This window comes from Thalassophryne amazonica, chromosome 9 (assembly GCF_902500255.1).
Source record: "Thalassophryne amazonica chromosome 9, fThaAma1.1, whole genome shotgun sequence".
Lineage (NCBI taxonomy): Eukaryota > Metazoa > Chordata > Actinopteri > Batrachoidiformes > Batrachoididae > Thalassophryne > Thalassophryne amazonica.
In genome coordinates, this window is record NC_047111.1 from 8,983,854 (window position 1) to 9,010,882 (window position 27,029).

A 27,029-nucleotide genomic window follows, 5' to 3' on the forward strand; every position below is an offset into this window, starting at 1 on the left:
AGCAGGATGCTAATTTCCTTCCGTAGTCCCAGTAACATAGAAACAGACAAAGACCACACAATATACCAAAATAAATGAATCATGACAGAAAAACAATTAAAACAGAATATATATACACATATTTACTATTCAGAGTAGCAATAATTGATAGTTAATAAGCAGCCGACAGGTGGAGAATCCAAAAGAGTTTCATGATTGGTGTTGAGGTGCAAAAGTACTGCATTAAAGTGACAAGTGCTACGTGCAAAGTGCTTCATTGCCTGGATGTAATTGCACATTACAGTACTAGGTTGTATTGCACGTTGCGCAATACACTCATTTGCACATGCACCAGTGTAAATATTGCACAGGGTGTCATACACAAGTTTATTGTGTAAAGACTACTAAACCATTTAATAAAATAAAATACACAAGGGTGTTGTGTACATATAACTGAAAAAGAAACTTGAGTGGTGCCTCCACAGATGAATTGTGTTTTAGGCTACAGATAGTTGCACGTCTCATTTGCCAGTAACCAAGTTTTCAATTGTCCTTTGAAAGTACTGAAAGTTTTTTTCGTTCTTGTGATGAAGATGGAAAAAATACTCAAATGTGCAGCAAAACTGAACAATGCAGACTGATTTGACTCTCATGATTTCTGAAAATAATAAGCGGTAACTTACTTTGAAATAAATGAAATGCAGAGCTGCAGCCTAATCACTGAAAAATAAGAATCAGCAGCTTGTGTTTTTATTCAGACTAGAGTTGATTTCCTCTTTTTTTTCTCCTTCTCAGTCATGTTTTGTGCTTGAACATTAAAGAACTACAAAATAGCAGCCTGTTAAAGTTCAGAGTTCTCAGCTGCTTTATGTGATTTCTGCTTCTGAACATCACTGCAGAGTTTCTCCACATCAGGTTTTTTTAGAACACGTGTGTAATTTTTACAACGTTCATTCATATATATTAATTTTTTTGAGGAATTTTGACCATTTATTTCATCTCATAATTTCAGTATAACTGTCACCGGTGTGAACAGGACGTACCTTCAGAACAGTCCGGGGTGTAATCAGTGCAGCGCCACAGTTTTGTTTCTTTTCCTCTTAACGTGTTGCTTTACTCTGTGCTCAGCACGCGCTCTGCTCATACCCCCCACTCCCCTCTCCCTCCACTCTCTCACGCACGCACACACACACACACACGGACGGACGGCTGCAGTGATCGAACCCAGTCCTAATTTTAGACGGCTATAAGCAAAGCTGCCCGCTATCAGCAGGAGTCCACTCTTTGGTGTTTTGCACAGACTCTCACTGAGTGTTTCGCTTTTTAATTTTCACATTTTTGGGCAACACGCAATGCTTCACAAATGCGGTAAATAAAAAAAAAAACAGTGACTGCCAGGCTTGGATGTTCAACCTCCAGCTGAAATGCATCTGCTGAATCACAGAGAAAGAGGGATAAAAAAAAATCACGCAGGGACCCAGTCCACCAACCTTTAAAGAAAGAAAAAAAAAAAAAAATCAAAAATGGTTAAATTTTACAAGTTGGGGGAAAAACAAAACAGAAAGCTGCATCCCATCGCCATTTCAGCAAAATGTCAAGACTTTGTGCCATTGCTGAAGTGAGAGCCCTGGACTATTGATGCTTAAACACAAAAGTACCTTTTATCCGAATACTTGATTAATCGCCAGAATAATTGATAGAATAGTCTATGACTAAAATAATTGATACCTGCAGCCCTAAAATGAACATTTATTGTCCCCATTTTGCTCCATTTCAGTACATTTTTAGTATCGCCATCAGCGTAATAACATGTAACAGCTTGTGAACAGACCAGCTTCTGTCAGTCATCAATAAATGATTAATCTATGTCCCTGACTTCCAGAAACTATTTAATGACCCGTGAGCCGGTATAATAGACCAGGTCCAAACCTGAACAGGTCCGCACTGTGTTCAAGGTCTCTGGGTTCTTATTCAGAGGAGTTCCAGGGTGTCTGAGGAGGTACCTCCTCCCTCAGAATGTTTGAAAAGACTTTTATTCGTTCCGCTGTATGTCAGTTCTGACGTCACTGCAGCTCGCTCTCTGTGGTACCATATGGACTTCAGGTTGTAAAGAGGCTGACATCTAAGCTGTTGGTGAAGGTCAACTTGCATGGTGGCATCTGATGATGTCTGTATTGATGGCGATGTCTCAGTCAGTCAGCATGGCATACGTCTCTAAGTTGTTGTTACCTTGGGCTGGACATTGACCACTTTATGCCATTCGCCTTGGGCTGGGTCAATCAGAAATTTTCGATACCAGTACCAATCTTGATACCTTCACTTCGATACCCGTTCCTGAACAATACTTTTTTCGATACCAATTTTATAAGATCAATTCTAACAAAAAGAAAATTACATGACACATAGTACAAATCTTGAGTCTTATTTTTTTAGCTTTGGTAATGTTCCACTCCAAGCAGTTTTCTTACAGAAAAAATAAACAACAAATAATTTCCAGTGCAAAAGAACACTTGAAAACACTGTAGTTTTTGTCAAAAGCATTTCCTTTGAGACATTTTGGCATGAATCTCTCTCCATAGAATCTGAGCTGAACTCACCTGGCTGCTGCACGTCAGCGCAGAACATGTCGTTTTGGGAGGAAAAAACTTTTGATCGATTGCAGTTTATTGTTTCTATTACAACATTTGGAAAGAGGTGTCATTTGATTTTAAACGGCGATTAGCTTTGAAGTTATTAATTCCGAACAAACTCTATCTTTCTAATGTGACTCACTCAGCAGAGAGCCGCGCAGCATTTGGAGCTGTTTGAACGCAACATTTCTTTCAAGATGGCGCAGCTGCCTGTTACTTCAGCTCTCCACCCTCTTTTCCTACTTTTGCTATTTTTAATACTTTTTAATAGTGCTTATTTGTCTTTATTTTCAGTGGGTGGTACCCTGTGCAAGTAAGCACATGGGAAACCCACTTTTGTTACGCTTGTGATTATTTTCATGCTACTCTCTGCACTTTTTGAGGCAGCGCGGGGAAATCCCTTTGTTTCCAGCTCCACGACGCCACACACGCTGTCTGCCATCTGCCCTGAACAGTGTGAACCGGGATTCATCCGTGAAGGGAACACCTCTCCAACGTGCCAAACGCCAGCGAATGTGAGCATTTGCCCACTCAGGTCGGTTACGACGACGAACTGGAGTCAGGTCGAGACCCCGATGAGGACGACGAGCATGCAGATGAGCTTCCCTGAGACGGTTTCTGACAGTTTGTGCAGAAATTCTTTGGTTATGCAAACCGATTGTTTCAGCAGCTGTCCGAGTGGCTGGTCTCAGACGATCTTGGAGGTGAACATGCTGGATGTGGAGGTCCTGGGCTGGTGTGGTTACACGTGGTCTGCTGTTGTGAGGCTGGTTGGATGTACTGCCAAATTCTCTGAAACGCCTTTGGAGACGGCTTATGGTAGAGAAATGAACATTCAATACAGGAGCAACAGCTCTGGTTGACATTCCTGCTGTCAGCATGCCAATTGCACGCTCCCTCAAATCTTGCGACATCTGTGGCATTGTGTTGTGTGATAAAACTGCACCTTTCAGAGTGGCCTTTTATTGTGGGCAGTCTAAGGCACACCTGTGCACTAATCATGGTGTCTAATCAGCATCTTGATATGGTACACCTGTGAGGTGGGATGGATTATCTCAGCAAAGGAGAAGTGCTCATTATCACAGATTTAGACTGGTTTGTGAACAATATTTGAGGGAAATGGTGATATTGTGTATGTGGAAAAAGTTTTAGATCTTTGAGTTCATCTCATACAAAATGGGAGCAAAACCAAAAGTGTTGCGTTTATATTTTTGTTGAGTGTATACACACACACACACACACACTCATTGTGTGTGTATATACATATATTCTATTTCTGCCTAATTTCTAATGTCTTATACTGTTACAAGTATTATTATTATTATTGCTTATCCTTGCACACACTGTTTAATGAACATTTTCCTCTATTTGCATTAAAGTTTATCTTTATCTTTCTCACAACAAGACAGGAGTGCCAATGGGCTATACTAAAATATGAAATGGACGAAATGGAGCCTAATAATCACGAAATGGGGGTAAAATGTAACGACATGGAACAGATTTAACCAGGCTGACTCCAAATAATTTAATTGTTTAGCTTTTGTTTTTGTGAGATGCTCTCAGTACATGTAGTAGGGGCAGGTGCTCCATCTGGAGTTCAAGAGATGAAACTTCAGTCAGTGGGTCAGTCTGCTCCATTTCGCTATGTTTAACCCCTGTTTCGTTATCAGTCCCATTTTCCTTAAAAATAATTCAATAAAAGTAATTAATTGAATCATATTTAATCATGTGTTGAGTCAGACTGGGTCAGTCTGCTCCATTTCGTTACGTCTTACCCCCGTTTCATTATTATCAGTCCCCATTTCGCTTAAAAATAATTCAAAAAAGTAATTAATGGAATCATATTTAATCATATTTGGAGTCAGTCTGGGTTAGTCTGCACCTTTTGTTACATTTTACCCCTGTTTTGTTATCAGTCCCCATTTCGCTCTGTTCTGCTTAAAAAAAAAAAAAAAGTTTCGTGATTATTAGGCTCCATTTCGTATTTTAGTGTAGCCGGTCCCAGTTAGTGACTTTAATCCACACAAAAGTGACTCACGATTGACATATTTTAATGGCTCTGAGAGGGGTTAAGAAGCGGATTTGCCGCTTCTGAAAGGCAGTGAAGCAAAGAACCAAAGCAGCGGGTCGGAGCAGTGCTTCATTGCTTCAAAACGATGCATGTATTAAGTTGCAGTTGAAACAGAGTCCGGTGGTGGAGATTTTGAATCAGGCTGCTCGTGCTCTGTAACATCCACAGGTGGACTTAAATTGAAGGTGGAACATCCGTGTTCATGTGGAAAGGAGACATTAAGTTTTTGAACACGTCTTTTTGGCTCTGCTGTTGATCAGCAGTGTAAGCAGCAGAGCAAACGGTCAGTGTTTGTGCAGACAGCCGTACCGCTTGCTACAGCCTGCGGCCATCTTCAGAGTCTGCTGGCTAGGCCCGCAGCTGCGTCGGTGCCCCATCCAGGCTTGTGGCTCATTGGAGGCTGCCAGTTGGACCCATGACTCGTCGGAGGCTACAAGCCAGACCTGCTGCAGCAGCAGAGGAGGCTGCCACCACATTGGCAGTCTGCGAGGAAGTTTGGACGCGCTAAGCTAACCAAGCTAAGCTGCATTCAGCTCAGCTGACTTTTGAATTTTAGCTTATTTTATTTTTACATTATTTTACTCTTTTATTTTATTGTTTTTATTTTTTGTTAATTTTAGGGGTGGGTTACTTTGGGAGTTTTAGGTGCCTTTGGTGTTTTTTTTTTTTTGTTTTTTTTTTATGAAATCTTGCACAATGCTGGCAGAAAGGGTGGCTCTCTTAGAGAGGTTGATGTTGGGCCAGCTGGTGTGCCTTCTGGCATCAGCCCAGAACTGCCAGCTGTGGGTGACAGTTTTCGGACTGTAGTTAGGTGGAGGAAGTCACGTGGGGCTCGGCGGAAGTCATGTGGGGCTCATTGCCCGGTTGTGGCACCCAAATTATATTCACCTCTGTGAACTATGAACTGATTTTCTCCCGTGGATACGCCTGATGTGAGTTTTTTGAGCCCACAGGTGACTTCCACTCCTATCTCCGAAACATCAGGTGTTAGTGATAGGGATTCTATCACCCGCAAAGTTAGGTTACAGACGCCGGCTGACGTTAAACGGACTAAGGAACATGATATGAGATACAGTCACATAGTTATTCACGTCGGCACCAATTATGTCCAGATGAAGCACTCAGAAGTCACAAAAATGGATATAGTGAGGACTTGTGACCTTGCCAGAAAGATGTCAGCATAGATTTGTAGTCTCTGTTTCCCTCCCCTCCCGGGGTAATGATGAGGCACAGTATTGTACACAGCACAGCTTTAGTATTATTGATAACTGGTCTTCGTTCTGGGGCCGCTGTGACTTGCTGATGCCGGACGGCCTTCACCCTACTAGAGAAGGCGCCGTCATCATGCCCTCGAACATAGATAGCTTTACAGGGAGGGTAACATTAAGGTTTTACAGCAGGTAACATTAAGGTTTTACAGCAGGTCACGGAGCATGTGATTAGAGATCCTGCAAGCCTTATGACAAATGAGGGAATCCACTAGCTTAGTGAGGAATTTGGTGCTGACAACCCATTGTGATGTTAGTGGTTTTTCAGGGAAGGAGATTTATCGGGTTGAGACTGTGGCCTGCTTCCGCAGATGTGTCCTTAAAAATCATAGAGGGATATGCTTTGCAAGCTTAATACCCATTACTATACTGAATGACAATGAAATTGAAGATGGCATGTTGGCTGTTCCAGCAGTATTGAATATTTCACGTGTGCTGCTTACAATCCATGTGGAATGTCTCAGACCTAAACCTACTTCCAGGCATCTTGTATATGCTACTCTGGAACCACCCCTAAATCTGAACAGTTCAACTGTCAAACCCACTGAGGTCCTTAGTCTGGGTCTCATTAACATAAGATCGCTGTCCTCAAAATCATTGTTGATTAATGATTTAATTAGTGATCACCACTTAGATATGATTGGATTATGTGAAACCTGGCTTAAACCAACAGCTGTCCTCCCCTTGAATGAGGTCCGCCCACCGACATATACATTTAGTCACGTTTCTCCTGATGCGAAGCAAGGCAGGGGTGTTGCTTTTATTTATAAATTTAGGTTTACCTTATTAGCTGTTGGGGGTCACAAATATAACTCGTTTGAGCATCTGATTCTCCGCTCTGCCAGCGATGCTACGTATTGTCAGGGTCAGAAGAATAAAAATCATCCATATTATTTAGTCACTGTTTATAGGCCTCCTGGCCCATGCTCTGAATTTTTAGATGAATTTGGTGCATTCATCTCTATCTTGTCAGGAGCAGGGGTGGTGGCCAAGTGGTTAATGCGCTTGGTTTCAGTTCGGAAGGTTCTGGGTTCAAATCCCACCCCTGCCACATTTCTCCATGTAATGTGGAGGTGCGTCAGGAAGGGCATCCGGCGTAAAACCTGTGCCAAATCAACATGCAGATCCACCTTGGATTTGCTGTGGCGACCCCGAGTGCGAACAAGGGAGCAGCCGAAGGGACTTACTTACATCTCTATCTTGTCAACGAGTGCTTATCCGCACTAGTTGACATTTTGATTATTGGTGATTTTAACATTCATATAAATAAGCCCTCTGATCCACTCTGCAAATCATTTATGGAAATTGTGGATGCACTAAGATTCCAGCAATGCATTTGGGACTTGACGCACATTAGTGGAAATAGCCTGGATTTGGTTCTCGCACGTGGTATTGCTGTCATGAATACTGACATCATGCCTCTTGCTTCGGTGGTCTCTGATCACTCACTTATTAAGTTTACAGTTTCACTGCCGCATTTTGTGGAACAACCTTATTTATCACTGTGGCAATGCATTAAACCCTCAACTGTGACTGAACTCAAAGCTATACTGCCTGATATTTTAGCTTCAAGTCTGGAGAATGCTCAATCAGTAGACAGGCTTGCAGATATCTTAAATTCAGCGCTTAAAACCACACTTGATAAAATTGTGCCTCCTCTGTTAAGGCTACGCCTGCCCAATGCACAGTCGCCTTGTTTCATTGGTTACTTGCGTGACCTCAGGCAGAAGGCCAGAGGTTTGGAACGGAAATGGCGTAGTTCAGAAATTAGAAGTATTCCACCTTGCATGGCGTGATGCTGTCTTAGACTATAAGTATGCATTACTGGCTACAAAGCGGACCTATTACTCTGATTTGATCAACAAAAACAAGCATAACTCAGTTCTTGTCTGACAGGGTAGCAATTCTCATTCATGGACAGCCACTCTCCTTGTTCAGCGCAGGACACCTTGGATTATTTCGAAAAGAAAATAAAAGACATTAGGTTGAGCATATCCCAGCATGCCTTGGCCAAACCACTGCAAACTACTGTGGAGGTGGGTGCTACCACTGAGGTATTACCTAGATTTACAGAATTTGATAGTATCTCACTAGGCATGCTGACAAAACTCATGACATCTATAAAAAGCACAACCTGCTTATTTGATCCTATACCAACAAATCTGTTTAAGGGCCTGTGACCCACTCTTGGTTCGACTGTGCTGGAAATGATTAATCTCTCATTAACGTCTGGATGTGTTCCTAAAGGTTTCAGATCTGCAGTGATTAAACCATCTGAACTGTGGGAAATCTCATTCCTATAAAATCTTTGGCGTATTGTCTTACATCAGTGAGAAGTTGGATGTCTAGAAACTTCCTACTTTTAAACTCTGATAAGACTGAAATAATGGTTCTTGGTCCAGTGAGACATCAGCTGGCACTCAGCCTGGATTCGTGTGTCATACATCATACTGACAAAGTCAGGAACCTTGGGGTAATTTTTGATCCTACGTTGTCGTTTGACAAGAACTGCTTTTTTCCATCTGCATAATATATTGAGTATTCGCCACATCCTGTCTATGGCTGATGCTGAGACCCTGATTCATGCTTTTGTTTCTTCTAAATGGGATTATTGTAATGGGCTATTTTCAGGGTTACTGCAATCCAGCATTAGGGGTCTCCAGCTGGTTCAGAACATTGCTGCCAGACTTTTGACACAAAGCAGAAGTTTTGAACATATTACACCATTCTGGCTTCCTGTCTCTGTAAGAGCAGATTTTAAGTTCTTGCTGCTAATCTATAAAATTGATAAGACTGGCGCCTTCTTACCTGGCCGATTTTGTGAAGCACTGTGGACCGGCCCGGGTTCTGTGGTCACAGGATGCGGGACTACTGTGTTCCTAGGGTGAAGAAGTCAGCTTTTAACTCCCTTTCTTATGAATAGTTTTTATTCTTTGACTTGTCTTTTAATTTTGTATTTGAATCTTTTAATTTACTCATTTTAAATTTGACTTTGAACTGTTTTGTGTAGGCGCCTTGAGGCAGCTTTTGTTATTTGCACGTTCTAAAATGATTAACTTGAAAGACCCACATGTTTTCCGTGTTTTATCTCTACTATGTTTTTATGTATTTTTTATGCTTTGTACTTTTTATAGTTTTGCTTTTTATCATGTTTTTAACCTTTTAACTCAATTTGTTTGTTTTCCGTGTTGTATTGTGTGAAGCACCTTAAGGCGATCTTATCGTGATCTTATCTCTATATAAATGAATACATTTATTTGATTTAAACACACTTTGACAGACTAGAGTTCACATTGACATAGATAATCATCACCTTGTTGTTTGTGTTATACAGCTTGGTTATGAGCAGTGCAGCAAGGGGAACATTTGAGGATGACCAGGATGAGGAGGTGGACTTCTACGAGTGCCAGGAGTCTCTTGAGCCTCCTGATCAAAGAAGGAAAGAGGACCAGGAGACAAAACAACCCGTAAGAGAGAAAGTAGATGAGAAATTTGAGAGGGTCACACAAATTGAGTGCAAGGCTGGAGAAGGACTCGTGGACAAGGAGCGGAGTGAGACAGGAGAAGGACTCGTGGACAAGGAGCAGAGTGGCGGGCAGGGTGGAGAAAGGGACTTGGAATGCAGAGGGAAGGAGTTTGATGATGACGACTTGAGCGAGGAGGAGACGGAGCTGACAGAGGAGGAGGAGGAGGTAATACATGCGTCACCACTTGACCTGATGATGGTGGAGGTTGTTGCAAAATTGATTTGTGTTCTTTGTTTTTGGCAGAGCCGCCGGCAGCAGAGTTTTATTCTGAAGGAACAAGGAAATGTTCAGTTTAAAGCTGGAGGTGAGTCATGTACTGTGTTGTGACTCATTAGTCTTGCAACAGAAGAATTACTTGCATACATGGCATCATTATACAAACGGTTGAAGGAGCCAGAGGGACGACACATCTGGACAGCCAGTGACATGCATACAGCACCACACTCTGGTGTGGAGGAGTAGTGGCTTTTATACCCTAATACATTACATACTGTATCGATTTATAATCAATAATTTATGATGCACTTTCAAAACAAATGAATGTGCTGTACAATAGAGGCCATAAGTTAACACCACAACATATCAAAAGCATCTAAAAATGATGACAACTATGGATGTCGGAACATAAATGGAGCCTAGACGTGTCCATAAAAATCATAGAGGGATATTTGGTCGCAGTGTTTCTGTGAAGGCTCTCACTTGTCCAGGTGGTTTCCACAGTAGAGAAGCTTGAATCTAGAATACAATAGATACTAAATAGAGCAATTGTTAGTCACTGCCAATAGCAGTCTGCCTCTCGGTACGAGGGGTCTGGTTAGGTTTAAAACTCCAGCTTTTGCTGGATTCTGTTATTCTTCTCTACAAGAGTCAAGATAGAAGTCAGACTACCAGAGCAAGAAATTTAGCTGAGGAAGCTTCTGTGATTAGAAGCAAAACGTCCTTGCGTCAAGCAACCCAGTCCAGTCGAAGATTCAAGCTTCTGTACTACACAACCCCTGGCAAAAATTATGGAATCATCGGCCTCGGAGGATGTTCATTCAGTTGTTTAATTTTATAGAAAAAAAGCAGATCACAGACATGACACAAAACTAAAGTCATTTCAAATGGCAACTTTCTGGCTTTAAGAAACACTATAAGAAATCAGGAAAAAAAATTGTGGCAGTCAGTAACGGTTACTTTTTTAGACCAGGCAGAGGGAAAAAAATATGTAATCACTCAATTCTGAGGAAAAAATTATGGAATCATGAAAAACAAAAGAACGCTCCAACACATCACTTTTGTTGCACCACCTCTGGCTTTTATAACAGCTTGCAGTCTCTGAGGCATGGACTTAATGAGTGACAAACAGTACTCTTCATCAATCTGGCTCCAACTTTCTCTGATTGCTGTTGCCAGATCAGCTTTGCAGGTTGGAGCCTTGTCATGGACCATTTTCTTCAACTTCCACCAAAGATTTTCAATTGGATTAAGATCCGGACTATTTGCAGGCCATGACATTGACCTTATGTGTCTTTTTGCAAGGAATGTTTTCACAGTTTTTGCTCTATGGCAAGATGTATTATCATCTTGAAAAATGATTTCATCATCCTCAAACATCCTTTTAATTGATGCGATAAGAAAAGTGTACAAAATATCAACGTAAACTTGTGCATTTATTGATGATGTAATGACAGCCATCTCCCCAGTGCCTTTACCTGACATGCAGCCCCATATCATCAATGATTGTGGAAATTTACATGTTCTCTTCAGGCAGTCATCTTTATAAATCTCATTGGAACGGCACCAAACAAAAGTTCCAGCATCATCACCTTGCCCAATGCAGATTCGAGATTCATCACTGAATGACTTTCATCCAGTCATCCACAGTCCACGACTGCTTTTCCTTAGCCCATTGTAACCTTGTTTTTTTCTGTTTAGGTGTTAATGATGGCTTTTGTTTATCTTTTCTGCATGTAAATCCCATTTCCTTTAGGTGGTTTCTTACAGTTCGGTTACAGACGTTGACTCCAGTTTCCTCCCATTCATTCCTCGTTTGTTTTGTTGTGCATTTTCGATTTTTGAGACATATTGCTTTAAGTTTTCTGTCTTGACACTTTGATGTCTTCCTTGGTCTACCAGTATGTTTTCCTTTAACAACCTTCCCATGTTTGTATTTGGTCCAGAGTTTAGACACAGCTGACTGTGAACAACCAACATCTTTTGCAACATTGCGTGATGATTTACCCTCTTTTAAGAGTTTGATAATCCTCTCCTTTGTTTCGTGTTGGAGCCATGATTCATGTCAGTCCACTTGGTGCAACAGCTCTCCAAGGTGTGATCACTCCTTTTTAGATGCATACTAACGAGCAGACCTGATTTGATGCAGGTGTAAGTTTTGGCGATGAAAATTTACAGGGTGATTCCATAATTTTTTCCTCAGAATTGAGTGATTCCATATTTTTTTTCCCTCTGCTTGGTCTAAAAAAGTAACCGTTACTGACTGCCACAATTTTTTCTTGATTTCTTATAGTGTTTCTTAAAGCCAGAAAGTTGCCATTTGAAATGACTTTAGTTTTGTGTCATGTCTGTGATCTGCTTTTTTCTACAAAATTAAACAACTGAATGAACATCCTCCGAAGCCGGCGATTCCATAATTTTTGCCAGGGGTTGTAGAGGGATATGCTTTGCAAACTTAATACCAATTACGCCATTGGATGACATTGAATTGAGGATGGCCTGTTGGCTGTTCCAGCAATATCAGAGATTTTGTGTCTGCTACCTCCAACTCTTGTGGAATGTCTCAAACCTAAACCTACTTCTAGGCATCTGATATATGCTACTCTGGAAACACCCCTAAATCCAAACAGTTCAACTGTCAACCCCACTGAGGTCCTTCGTCTGGGTCTCATTAACATCAGATCACTATCCTCAAAATCATTGTTGATTAATGATCTAATTAAGAATCATCACTTAGATATGATTGGGTTATGTGAAACCTGGCTTAAACCTACAGCTGTCTTTCCTTTAAATGAGGCCTGCCCACTGGCGTACACATTTAGTCACGCCCCTTGTAATGCGACGCAAGGCAGGGGTGTTGCTCTTATTTATAAATCTAGGTTTAGCTTATTAGCTGTTGGGGGTTACAAATATAATTATTTTGAGCATCTAATTCTCCGCTCTGCCCACGATGCTGCGTATTGTCATGGTCAGAAGAATTAAAATCAGTCATATTACTTTGTCACAGTATATAGACCCCCTGGCCCATACTCTGAATTCTTAGATGAATTTGGTGTGTTCATCTCTAACTTGTCAACTAGTGCAGATAACATTTTGATTATTGTTGACTTTAACGTTCATATAAATAAATCAAATCAGTTTTATTTATATAGCGCCAAATCACAACAAACAGTTGCCCCAAGGCGCTTTATATTGTAAGGCAAAGCCATACAATAATTACGGAAAAACCCCAACGGTCAAAACGACCCCCTTTGAGCAAACACTTGGCAACAGTGGGAAGGAAATAAGCCTTCTGATCCCGTCTGCAGATCATTTATGGAAATTGTGGATGCATTAGGATTTCAGCAATGCATTCAGGAATCGACGCACATTAGTGTAAATACCCTGGATTTGGTTAGGGCTAGAAACATTGCGACCAACTGTGGGCATGAGGCCCTGGCACTGGTACGTAAGCTGGAAAAGACTGCTAAAATGATAGCTAACTTTAGAAACCACTTAAGATTTGACCTGAGATGCAAACAAAACAACGTTATTCCCAAATGCATGAAGCAAAAGACACTAGAAGCAGGTCACACAGCAGAAAAGATCCAGCACAGTTAGCTTAGGAGAATTTTGGGTCTTAGAATTAGAAGACTTCATTTTAAAATATTAGACCTCCAAAATGATCTTGATATTCTTCACAAAAGGTTAGAAACTTTAGTGTGGGGAGAAGCCCATAATAAGATCACAAAGTTCATAATTAAAATTCAAATGTGTGAGCATTTAAAAAGTAAGGAGCGGCAAATCAGGAAGTTTCACAAACCTTTAGTGCAAAAAAAGCGCACTTTGAGTGGGGGTAGTTATAAAGATACACCCAGACAAATTAGTGAGAACAGGGAAAATTGGGTAAAGAATCTCTCCAACAGGGTTCTTACACAGACAGAAAAGGATGAGCTCACTAAAGGACTAAATTTCTCAGTGACCCCTAAACACATACCGACAGTAGATTACATCACTGCAGTAGAGTCAGCCATTAAACATAACAGTCTGTCAGAGTCAGAAGCTGGGGACCTCCGGCTAAGAGTCACAGCAGTGCTGAACAGTGCTAAGCCTCTTCCATCCAACATCAAAGGAGAAGAATGGAAAGCTTTGTCAACACTGCAGAAGGACCAAAGCATCCTTATCCTGCCAGCGGATAAAGGCAGATGCATGGTGGTCATGAGGCCAAGGTCAACAACTTGCTCAGTGAGTCCAGTACGTACGAGCGTCTGAAGAGAGACCCCACAAGTGGCTATAAGAAGAAAATCATGAGGGACTCATCAACAGGCAGGCATACTACAGACTGTACCCTGAGGATGCCACTCCATGCATCTATGAACTGTCCAAAATCCACAAACAGGACATGCCAGGCCTATTGTATGTAGCACAGATTCCATCACTTACAATTTGGCCAAGCACCTCAAGATTTTGTGAACAAGATCAAGGACCTTCAGCTGGAGGCAGATGAAACTATGGTGTCATTTGATGTGACATCGTTGTTCACCTGCATCCCCACTGCTGAGGTAGTCTCAGCTGTGAGGCAGAGACTGCTGCATGGCTGTGAAAACTCAGCAGATCTGAGGAATTCTGCGGATTTCATCATGGGGGGGTTTTTGGGGGGGGGATGTGTTAGCGTTGTACTCTGTAAATGTGATCGTCACTGAGTTTTTAAAATGTCTATCGCAAAGTATTTCCTTTATTTTACAACATCGTGTAAGTTTTATAAGTCCTCGGACACTGATCTGTGTGTAGACAGAAATCAGTGTCCTCAGATATGCGGAACTTCGCGGAGGAACAATGGCATTTAAAGCGTAGCTGTTATGGCAGTTGTCGTAAAGCAGGACTGGTTGGTTGCTGCGGTGACGCTGTGTGACTCCTGCAAGAAAGATACAAACCTCTCGTGGCCATGGACCTCTGTGGCTGCGCTTACTAAGACCGCAGCGCTGTGGATTTTTCAGCGAGAAGTCTATCCTTGTGGGTGCCGGAGCGCTCTGTGTCAAAACAGCGAGCGTAGTCTATGGACCTGTTGCCGGAGTTGGCCGCAGCTCCGCACAGCAGAGTGGCCCGCTGCGGCGCTTACCAAGCCCGCAGACTTGGTAAGCGCATCGTAGGCAGTGAGAGCATAGTTTAAGCTAAATGTAGCATGTGGACATCACAAACTTTTAGAGCTCTCAAGTTTTTAAAAGAAGAATTTTGCAGCATGTCTGTGTCACGGAGTGACACCAGACAGAGAGAAAATGTCGAGAAAGACAGTTTGATAAGGACAAGAATCTGTGGAATTGTCGCTGGCTTCATGAACACACGTGAAAGGTAAATGGGAAAAGCGAACGGTGCCATCAGAAAACACGGTAAGAATTTTTCTCTCCCTGGAAAATAAACATTGTGCTGTTCAAACAGGATTTTAGACAAGAGTATGTGACTTTTTATTATTAATCTAGACTTTCTTTCATTGGAAAAAAGACATCGTGGCTTTGAATGGATTTACAGGAATTTACGCAAGAATATAAATGAGTTTTTGTTAATGTAGACTTTTTTTCATGGGGAAAAAAAGACACTGTGGATTTACAGGAATTTACACAGTATGTGACATTTTTACAATAAGGTATGTTATTGATATTTTCAAAATATTCTCCAAGCTTTAGCTGTGGTTTTTGAAATGCTGTAACAGTCTTTTCAGTCTTCTTGAGTTTCATGTAGTTTAACTGTTCTAAGTTAATGCAGAATTTGGTTTTACAATTAAAAGGAAAATCATTCCAGGTCCTACTTCCACATCATATTCTGTTATTTCAACATTATCATTGACGGTTCAAATGAAAGATTGAGTCTAGGATCATTTAAATATGCACTTCTTTTGAGACTTTTTTTTCTTCCAGGAGATACTGAAAATGTATCATTAGATACGAAATTAGTTTGGTTTCTGGGGCCCTGCGGGCCCCAAACCCCAGCTCAACCCCCTGCAAAGTTTCCTCGGATTTCACAGTTTTCATTTCACAGTCCTCCTGCTGGAGGACGCGTCTCTTCTTGAAAGGACCAAACTTACACCAGACCACATCTGCCAGCTCTTGGAGATCTGTCTTAACACCACGTATTTCCTGTTCGGGGGGAATTACTACAGGCAGATCCATGGTTATGCGATGGGGTCTCCGGTATTCCCCGTTGTGGCCAGTCTGTACATGGAGCTAGTGGAGAAGAGAGTCTTGGCGTCGTTCACGGGCATCTCTCCTAGTCACTAGTTCAGATATGTCGATGACACATGGGTTAAAATCAAGCAACAGGAAGTGGAGGCCTTTACAGAGCACATCAACTCGGTGGACTCCGATATCAAGTTCACACGTGAGGATGCCAGAAACAACCATTTAGCCTTCTTGGACTGTGATGTTACGATTGGAGAGAACAGGCAGCTCCAGACAGGGGTTTACAGAAAACCCACTCACACCAATACCTGCTCTTTGGCTCAAACCACCCCCTTGAACACAAACTCGGGGTGATCAGGACTCTTCAACACAGAGCCCTACAGGTGCCCACAACTACAGAGGGAAGGGCTAAAGAACAACAACATGTCCAGAAAGCCCTCAAAGTATGTGGGTACCCACGATGGTCCCTGAATAAAGTGCAGAAGTCCCAAAGAACAGAGACCAGACACAGGAGACGGAGTCAAGAAGAAGAGTGTCTCCCCCTTATTTAGCAGGAGTAGGGGGAAAAACTACAGAGGATCTTCAGACAGCACAAAATCCCAGTTTACTTTAAACCTGTTAACACCTTGAGACAAAAATGAGTTCACCCTAAGGACAGGATCCCTAGTTACAAACAGAGCAATGTAGTGTATTCTATCAGATGTCAGGAAAACTGTAACGAACACCACATAGGTGAGACTAAGCAGCCATTGCACAAAAGGCTATACCAGCACCACAGAGAGGGCGCCAGTGGACCTCAGTCTGCAGTTCATCTCCACCTTAAAGACACCAACCACATGTTTGAGGACAAGGAAGTTAAAATCTTAGCCAGAGAAAAGAAATGGCTTGAGAGGGGAGTGAAGGAAGTTTTGTATGTGAAACAGTTGAAACCCAGCCTTAACCGGGGAGGGGGTCTGAGACACGCTTTGTCCCCTGTTGACAACGGGGTACTCGGGTCAAAACAGTTTGTCTTTTGTTCATGGTAATGAGTCATTCACGTCGTCAGGAGAGGTGTCAGTCCCATTGTTAGGAGGGACAGCTGCCCTGTCATTTGGAGGGCACTAGAGCACAATAGGTGCTAATTAGAGCAGGTGTTAGTCACTAGCCAATAGCAGTCTGCCTCTCGGTCGGAGGTTAGGTTTAAACTCCACCTTTTTTTTTTTTTTTTTTTTTTACTTTTTATTTACGATTTTTTTTGTTCGAGCCAGAACATTCCCTGAGACAAGTACTAAAAATATATATTAATAATTAAATAACATCAAATAAAAATAGAAACAAAAATACACTGTGTATAATCATTGCTTCATATGGTACAAAGGCACATAACGTACATTAATAGATACATATTATATAGTGCAATAATAAAGATAACAGGCCCCCCCCACACACTATATATATATATATATATATACACACACACACACCAAAGAGTTTTAACCTGTGTTTCCATTCAGTTACCATTGGTGACTTCACATTTTTCCAATTAACAGTAATGATTTTCTTGGCAATCAACAGCAAAATGCGTAAAATATATCTTTGGTCAGCAGTGAAAGTGTCAACTGATGTAACACAGAATAAAAAAAACCCAGTATTAGAGGGGACTTTTCTTTGAACAGTTTTCTCAATCTCTTCTTTAATATTTTTCCAGTACTCAAAGATGATTGGACAGTCGCAGAATATGTTTGTATGATCCCCTGTTTTTGCCATATTGTCTCCAGCATAAAGCTGCTGAGGAATCCTTTACAAAATGTGAAATAACCAAGGGTGTATAGAAATATCGGATTTTAAGTTTCCAGTCAAACTCCTTTCAGTACTGAGCATTGATTCCCTTTTGACAGCTGTCACAAAGTTTATCCCACATTACGTCTTCTATTATCAAGTTAGATTCTAATTCCCATTTTCCCTTGATATTGTACGTGTTCTGAAATAAATCTGTTGAAAGTCTTTTATAGAGATGGGAAATATGTTTGTTTACCGGAAGACTTTTTTTCTAAAATTGTTATAAATTATTGCTCTATACCATTTGGGATTTTGCCAATTCTCTCTTTCTTTTTGATTTGTAACGTAGTGCCTAATTTGCAAATATCTATAGAAATCCTTTGAAGGGAAGTCAAACTGTTCATGAAGTTGTGTGTAAGACTTTAAGTGTGCTTCTTCAAATAATTGATTAAAGATGATTAAACCTTTAGCTGCCCATCTCTTCAAACCATAATCCCACTTTGAAGGTGGAAAATCTACATTGCCCACTATGGGCATAGCTCGAGAAATTGATCCATTGTCCTTTTACATTATTTTCACTTCCGTCCAAACCTTTATAATGTGTTTTATCCGTTCGTTTCCAATCTTCATTTTGTTGATATGTTTTATATCCATAAAGGGTAGGGTGGATAACTGTACACCTTTAACTTCACCCTGTTCTATTTGAACCCATTTTGCCTCCTCATTTCCGCAAATCCAAGTCACATTTGCTGCTAATTGAGCTGCCCAATAATACAATTTAAAATTGGGTAGGGCCAAATCTCCTTTATTTTTAGCCAAATGAAATGTTTTAAGTTTAATTCTGGGTCTCTTGTGTTGAGAGATTAATTTATTTAGCATGTTAAAAATGGAAGTTGGAACACTTACCGGCAGTGACTGGAATAAAAACAGGAGACGAGGAAGCAAATTCATCCTTGCTGTTTCAACTTTGCCAAACAGATAAGGGGAGAACTTCCCAGTGAGTTAAATCACTCCTTATTTGTTTAATTAACTTATTATAGTTTGCCTCAAAGTTTTGTAGTTTCAGGTGTTATAATAATTCCGAAATACCTAAATCCCTGTTTAGCCCAGTGAAATGATACCATCTTGTTAAGTTGATCCAGCCACCTTCCTGATATCATCATAGCCTCTGATTTATTTTGACCAATTTTATATCCAGAGATGTCTCCATAAATGTCTAAGCACTGCATGAGTCGAGGTATTGAAGTAAGAGGATGTTTTATTAAAAGCAAGATGTCATCAGCAAAAAGGGAAATTTTATGAACTCTCCCCCCACCATCCTCAATCCCTTCAATTTGAACGTCTTGTCGTATTGCCTCCGCCAGGGGCTCGATGCTGAGGGCAAAGAGGATGGGTGAGAGAGAGTCACCTTGTCTCACTCCTCTCTCGATTTCAGAAAAGTCAGAGCAATGTCCATTTACTCTAATTTTTGATTTGGGGTTCTTAAACCAACCACTAAATTTTTCACCAAAACCCATCGCAATTAATGTTTGTTGTAGAAATTGCCAATCTACCCAATCGAATGCTTTCTCAGCATCTAAACTGAGAAGCATTGATGTTTGTACATCCTTTGCCATCACTGACTGCAGGTTCAATGCTCTCCTTATATTATTTGTCCCTTGGTGACCTGAAATAAACCCTGTCTGATCTGGTTTTATTAATTTCTTAATATATTTTTGTACTCTAGTTGCTAAAATAGATGTTAATATTTTATAGTCCACACACAAGAGGCTAATAGGACGATAACTAGAACACTGCAATTGATCTTTTCCTTCTTTATGCAGGACTATGATGATAGCCTTTGACCATGATTTTGGAGGGTTCCTTGAATTTAACACATAATTATATAGTTTACATAATATCGGAGTGAGGTCATTAGGGATGTGAATCGTACAACAACTCACGATTCAATTCGATTCCGATTCTTGGGGTGACAATTCGATTCAGAATCAATTTTCGATTTAAACAGCTCTGAGAAATAGTTATATTACTTAAAAAAATGTTTATGTTTAAGAAAATGCAGCTTTACAAGGTTAATCAAGTGATTCTACATGTAAATTTACAACCCCTGGCAAAAATTATGGAATCACCGGCCTCGGAGGATGTTCATTCAGTTGTTTAATTTTGTAGAAAAAAAGCAGATCACAGACATGACACAAAACTAAAGTCATTTCAAATGGCAACTTTCTGGCTTTAAGAAACACTATAAGAAATCAAGAAAAAAAGATTGTGGCAGTCGGTAACGGTTACTTTTTTAAACCAAGCAGAGGAAAAAATATGGAATCACTCAGTTCTGAGGAAAAAATTATGGAATCACCCTGTAAATTTTCATCCCCAAAACTAACACCTGCATCAGATCTGCTCGTTAGTCTGCATCTAAAAAGGAGTGATCACACCTTGGAGAGCTGTTGCACCAAGTGGACTGACATGAATCATGGCTCCAACACGAGAGATGTCAATTGAAACAAAGGAGAGGATTATCAAACTCTTAAAAGAGGGTAAATCATCACGCAATGTTGCAAAAGATGTTGGTTGTTCACAGTCAGCTGTGTCTAAACTCTGGACCAAATACAAACATGGGAAGGTTGTTAAAGGCAAACATACTGGTAGACCAAGGAAGACATCAAAGCGTCAAGACAGAAAACTTAAAGCAATATGTCTCAAAAATCGAAAAATGCACAACAAAACAAATGAGGAACGAATGGGAGGAAACTGGAGTCAACGTCTGTGACCGAACTGTAAGAAACCACCTAAAGGAAATGGGATTTACATACAGAAAAGCTAAACAAAAGCCATCATTAACACCTAAACAGAAAAAAAACAAGGTTACAATGGGCTAAGGAAAAGCAATCGTGGACTGTGGATGACTGGATGAAAGTCATATTCAGTGATGAATCTCGAATCTGCATTGGGCAAGGTGATGATGCTGGAACTTTTGTTTAGTGCCGTTCCAATGAGATTTATAAAGATGACTGCCTGAAGAGAACATGTAAATTTCCACAGTCATTGATGATATGGGGCTGCATGTCAGGTAAAGGCACTGGGGAGATGGCTGTCATTACATCATCAATAAATGCACAAGTTTACATTGATATTTTGGACAATTGAAAGGATGTTTGGGGATGATTAAATCATTTTTCAAGATGATAATGCATCTTGTCATAGAGCAAAAACTGTGAAAACATTCCTTGCAAAAAGACACATAGGGTCAATGTCATGGCATAGGGTCAATATCAACGAGCAGATCTGATTTGATGCAGGTGTTAATTTGGGGGATGAAAATTTACAGGGTGATTCCATAATTTATTCTTCAGAATTGAGTGATTCCATATTTTTTTCCTCTGCTTGGTCTAAAAAAGTAACCGTTACTGACTGTCACAATCTTTTTTTCTTGATTTCTTATAGTGTTTCTTAAAGCCAGAAAGTTGCCATTTGAAATGACTTTAGTTTTGTGTCATGTCTGTGATCTGCTTTTTTTCTACAAAATTAAACAACTGAATGAACATCATCCGAGGCCGGTGATTCCATAAATTTTGCCAGGGGTTGTACTTATCTGCTTTGCTTGTTCAGAGTTGGCTGGCAGTTTAGTGAAGCGCTGGTCAGTCGTCGGCAGATACCGCTGCTCCGCTCCTTTTAGCTCTGGGTCATAGCGTAGCATGTGGGCTTGCGTAGTTGAAGTGTTTCCGAAGTACTTGACTTTCATTTTGCAGATTTTGCACACTGCATAAGTCATGTCAAGCTCCTTCTTACGCAACAAATAATAAAATCCAAAATGCGCTCAAACATTTGCCTTAAGCAAAGACGGTGCTGGCTGAATTAGCTCTTCGTCTGCCATGCTAAGCTACAGCTCAGACATGAATGTCTGAAGCATGCCGGACCCTCCCCTCGCTGGGACGCTGTAGTACGGAAGGCGTTGCCTGACAAACAGTACACGCAGCGAGTAAGTAAGAAAATGTTTAAAAAAAATGCTTTTTAAAAATCGATTCTTGGACATTTCGGATCGTTTCAGAATCGTAATTTTTTTCCAGCACCCCTAGAGGTCATTAATAAACACTTTATAATCTCCTACGAACCCATCTATCCCTGGTGACTTATTTCCTCGTTGAACAATTGTTTCATTCACCTCTTTTTCCATAATTGGTTTTACTAATGTAGAGGCTTCATCAGCTGTCAGTTTATCTAATTCAAGGTTTTTAAAGAAATTATGTATTTATCCTTTTTTGATTCCTGACGCTGACTCTTATGTAATTGTTCATAATACTTAGCAAAGGTGTCTGATATTGTTTTTGGGCAAGTTTCAACATTATTTGAGTGAAGTTGTTGAATTCTAGGAACTATACGACTGGTTTGTGCCTTTTGTAGTTGAAATGCTAATGATCTGCTACCTTTATTTCCTAATTCGTAGTATTTCCTATCAGTGAACCTAAGAGCACCCTCTGCTTTGTATGTCAATAGCTCATCTAATTTGGTTCTGTTTTCTTTAAAGTAGACCTGCATTGAAATAAATGTGGTCAGATTTCAGAAAGAAATAGCTGATATGTATTTATAAGACCCTTGTGAATGCAGTAAAGTAAATCTCATGTAAACATAAAGGATCCCCCGTCAGGATGTATTTTTTGTTTGTTCACCATTTGTGACAACTTTAAAGTTTCTCTTTTTTTTTTCCGTTTTTTTCCCCAAGCTGTAATTGCCTTCAGTTTATTCATTGTCCATACTCAATCTATGTGACTTTAATGGCCCTAGTCTAGAATCACACTGAGGTAGTTTAATATCCCCTTATATCTCAGGCTACTCATTCTCCTCCTCTTCTTCCATCACGGCCTTCAGATCTGATGCCACCAGCAGGTTGTTTCTGTTCCTCTTTGCGCTGATGTTCCATCCTTCAGTCAGTCTCTCCTCAATGCGCGCCTTCTCTCTACCTGGACACCCAGCTCCCTCAAAGTGTCAATGGGGTTCATCAGCGTGGAAAAGGTTTTTTTTTTTTCTCCCGAATCCATCTTGAGCTTCAGTCGTGCTGGATGAAGGCACTTTGCCTGTAGGCCCCTTTGCTTAAGCTGTTTAACGACTCCATGGACCTCAGCCCTCTTCTTTTGTAGCTCAGGGGAACAATATTGATTGAAGAATATCCTCTTGTCTTGAAACATCACCTTTCCTTGGCTCCATGCTTACTGTAGAACAATGTCTTTTACTGCTGCATGGAGGAATCTGATGATGATTGATCTGGGTGGAGCAGCTGGATCTGTTGGTCTGGACTGGAGTGAGCGTTGCGCTCTTTCAACTTTAATATCCAGGTTGGGACGCAGCTTCAGCACTTCGAATTGTAGTGTAATTCGAATTGTAGTGTAACTTTTCTGCCTCTTGGCCAGGACTCCCTTGCAAAATAAATTTTTAATCTCAGTGAGACTTTCCTGGTTAACTAAATATAAATAATAATAATGATAATTTATAGAGCAACAGTCTTTTTGGAGGGGAAAGCAAAAGTGTGATCCAAATAACAAACACAGGTCAAGCACAAAAAACAGTAGTCATGCCATGCAACAATTATACAACTCAGGAGAAACGTGGGGCTCAAAAAGCAGCTTGAAGTTCACCGACAAGGATGCAGTATCCAGATCAGACAGGAGATAATATACCTCTGGAAATATAATTTTCTGGCTTGCTAAAAATGAAATTCAACTGTCTGGACAAATAATAAAATTCTGTTCTGCTTCTGACCAAACAGAGCTTGGCTGTAGGTTACTTATTCACAACAAAATTTATGTAGTATGTTGTCAAAGTAATTTAAAAAAGTCAACTTAAACACCATGACTTCAGATTACCACTGCTCCTGTTGTGGTTCATGCTTCTGGTGCTTAATTTATGATATCTGGGTTTATATTTCTAGTGTCATCTCCTGTGTATTGTATTCTTGTGTAGTGTTTATATTATCTGGCATTCCTCATCCATGTTAATTAGTCAAGTTTTCCTGTTTATTATTTCACTCATCACTCACTTATCTTCAACCGCTTACTCCAAATAAGGGTCATGGGTCATGCAGAAGTACACTGTACGTTCAGGAACACGGCGTTGGCCATTCGCTGCGTTTTACAACCTGATTGACATTGCAGCACTGATTGCACATCTGTTTTTTATATACTTGGGTTCTGTCTTTAGAGTTACTTCTTACAAATGTAACTGAAACTATTTATTAACTTTTTTATGTAAAAATAAATAAATAAATAAATAACCTTGACCAAACAATTACCAAAAAATATAAAAACATTTATTCTCAACATGGCTCAAACTATCTGGTCCTTTTGAGGAGCGGGCCTTTTTCACTATACTATAGCACTTTGGCATCCTATCCTTCTCCCTAACCCCCGCTGAGTAGAGTGTAATGGCCTCATTTACACAACACTGGTGACAAGCTGGGCTGTTCACAGCCGCCATTTGGCACCACCTTGGGTTTTAAAGGAAGAAGTGCCATTTGGCACCACTCTGGTAGTTTGTGTTAATATCACACACAGCTTTTTCCAAACGCTCAAGAGTCTCTGCTGTTTGTTTATGCCCCTGGGTGTTTTCGTAGCGAGTTTTCACATTTCATCTGTCAGAGATGTTTCTGCCTCACACACTTTGGTCCCCGCGGCTAATAGCATCTAAGCTAGCACTATCCGTACGCAGTGATTTACTGTCTGTCGTCATGCTATAGGTATTAAAGGCACTGCGCTGCAGTGGTTTGAATCATATTTATCTAACAGATTACAATTTGTTCATGTAAATGGGGAATCTTCTTCACAGACTAAGGTTAATTATGGAGTTCCACAAGGTTCTGTGCTAGGACCAATTTTATTCACTTTATACATGCTTCCCTTAGGCAGTATTATTAGACAGCATTGCTTAAATTTTCACTGTTACGCAGATGATACCCAGCTTTATCTATCCATGAAGCCAGAGGACACACACCAATTAGCTAAACTGCAGGATTGTCTTACAGACATAAAGACATGGATGACCTCTAATTTCCTGCTTTTAAACTCAGATAAAACTGAAGTTATTGTACTTGGCCCCACAAATCTTAGAAACATGGTGTCTAACCAGATCCTTACTCTGGATGGCTTTACCCTGACCTCTAGTAATACTGTGAGAAATCTTGGAGTCATTTTTGATCAGGATATGTCATTCAATGCGCATATTAAACAAATATGTAGGACTGCTTTTTTGCATTTGCGCAATATCTCTAAAATTAGAGGGGTCTTGTCTCAGAGTGATGCTGAAAAACTAATTCATGCATTTATTTCCTCTAGGCTGGACTACTGTAATTCATTATTATCAGGTTGTCCTAAAAGTTCCCTGAAAAGCCTTCAGTTAATTCAAAATGCTGCAGCTACAGTGCTGACAGGGACTAGAAGGAGAGAGCATATTTCACCCATATTGGCTTCTCAGCATTGGCTTCCTGTTAATTCTAGAATAGAATTTAAAATTCTTCTTCTTACTTATAAGGTTTTGAATAATCAGGTCCCATCTTATCTTAGGTACCTCATAGTACCATATCAACCCAATAGAGTACTTCGCTCTCAGACTGCAGGCTTACTTGTAGTTCCTAGGGTTTTTAAGAGTAGAATGGGAGGCAGAGCCTTCAGCTTTCAGGCTCCTCTCCTCTGGAACCAGCTCCCAATTCGGATCAGGGAGACAGACACCCTCTCTACTTTTAAGATTAGGCTTAAAACTTTTCTTTTTGCTAAAGCTTATAGTTAGGGCTGGATCAGGTGACCCTGAACCATCCCTTAGTTATGCTGCTATAGACTTAGACTGCTGGGGGGTTCCCATGATGCACTGTGTGTTTCTTTCTCTTTTTGCTCTGTATGCACCACTCTGCATCTAATCATTAGTGATCGATCTCTGCTCCCCTCCACAGCATGTCTTTTTCCTGATTCTCTCCCTCAGCCCCAACCAGTCCCAGCAGAAGACTGCCCCTCCCTGAGCCTGGTTCTGCTGGAGGTTTCTTCCTGTTAAAAGGGAGTTTTTCCTTCCCACTGTCGCCAAGTGCTTGCTCACAGGGGGTCGTTTTGACCGTTGGGGTTTTTCCGTAATTACTGTATGGCTTTGCCTTACAATATAAAGCGTCTTGGGGCAACTGTTTGTTGTTATTTGGCGCTATATAAATAAAATTGATTTGATTTGATTCTCTCAAAGACCCTTGTTTTCCATGTCCTTTAGTTCTCGAGCTGGAAGACAAATTTTTCAGCAATTAATTTCTTTTTTGAAGGCTTTAAATATCTGCAGTTGTCACAGTTTTTTAACTTTTTTCCTGACGGAGCCTCGTCTCTAACCTGTTACTCTTTCCATGACGTCATCGGAAGTCCTAAACTCCACCTTTTGCTGGCTTCTGTTATTCTTCTCGACAAGAGTCAAGACAGAAGTCAGACTTCCATCCATCCATTTTCTTCCGCTTATCCTTGGTCGGGTCGCGGGGGCAGCAGCTCAGGCAAAGTTGCCCAGACCTCCCGATCCCCACACACCTCCCCCAGCTCCTCCGGGGGAACCCTGAGGCATTCCCAAGCCAGCTGAAAGACGTAGTCCCTCCAGCGTGATCTGGGTCTTCCCCGGGGCCTTCTCCCGATGGGACGTGCCCGGAACACCTCAACAGCAAGGCGTCCAGGGGGCATCCGGAAAAGATGCCTGAGCCACCTCAGCTGGCTCCTTTCGACGTGGAGGAGCAGCAGCTCCTCCCGAGTGACAGAGCTCCTCACCCTATCTCTAAGGGAGCACCCAGCCACCCTGTGGAGGACACTCATCTCGGCTGCCTGTACTCGCGATCTTATTTCGGTCATGAGCCAGATCTCATGACCATAGATGAGTCGGAACGTAGATTGATCGGTAAATCGAGAGCTTTGCTCCCCTGCTCAGCTCTCTCTTCACCACTACGGTCTGATACAGCGACCGCATCACTGCAGACGCTGCACCGATCCGTCTATCAATCTCACGCTCCATCCATCCATCCCTCACTCGTGAACAAGACCCCGAGATACTTAAACTCCTCCACCTGAGGCAAGGACACCACACCGACCTGAAGAGGGCAAGGCACCTTTTTCCGGTCGAGAACCATGGCCTCGGATTTGGAGGTGCTGATCTTCATCCTGGACGCTTCACTCTTGGCTGCAAACTGCCCCAGTGCATGCTGAAGGTCCTGATTTGATGAAGCCAACAGGACCACATCATCCGCAAACAGTAGAGATGAGATTCTGTGGTTCCCAAACCGGTCCCCCTACACCCTGGCTGCGCCTAGAAATTCTGTCCATAAAGGTAATGAACAGAACCGGTGACAAAGGGCAGTCCTTGCGGAGGCCAACGTGCACTGGAGACAGGTTTGACTTACTACCGGCAATGCAAACCAAGCTCCTGCTGTGGTC

At 41.2% G+C, this 27,029-nt stretch overlaps 1 protein-coding gene across 1 annotated transcript in view; it reads left to right on the forward strand.

Moving 5' to 3' along the window:
- ttc1 (tetratricopeptide repeat domain 1) overlaps positions 1 to 27,029 on the forward strand; it is a 76,719-nt gene that overhangs the window by 11,335 nt on the left and 38,355 nt on the right. Inside the window, exons 2-3 of the mRNA XM_034177550.1 lie at positions 9,283 to 9,640; positions 9,719 to 9,779. Coding sequence (XP_034033441.1) covers positions 9,290 to 9,640; positions 9,719 to 9,779 — 412 coding nt within the window. The 5' untranslated portion in view covers positions 9,283 to 9,289. The remainder of the gene's footprint in view (positions 1 to 9,282; positions 9,641 to 9,718; positions 9,780 to 27,029) is intronic.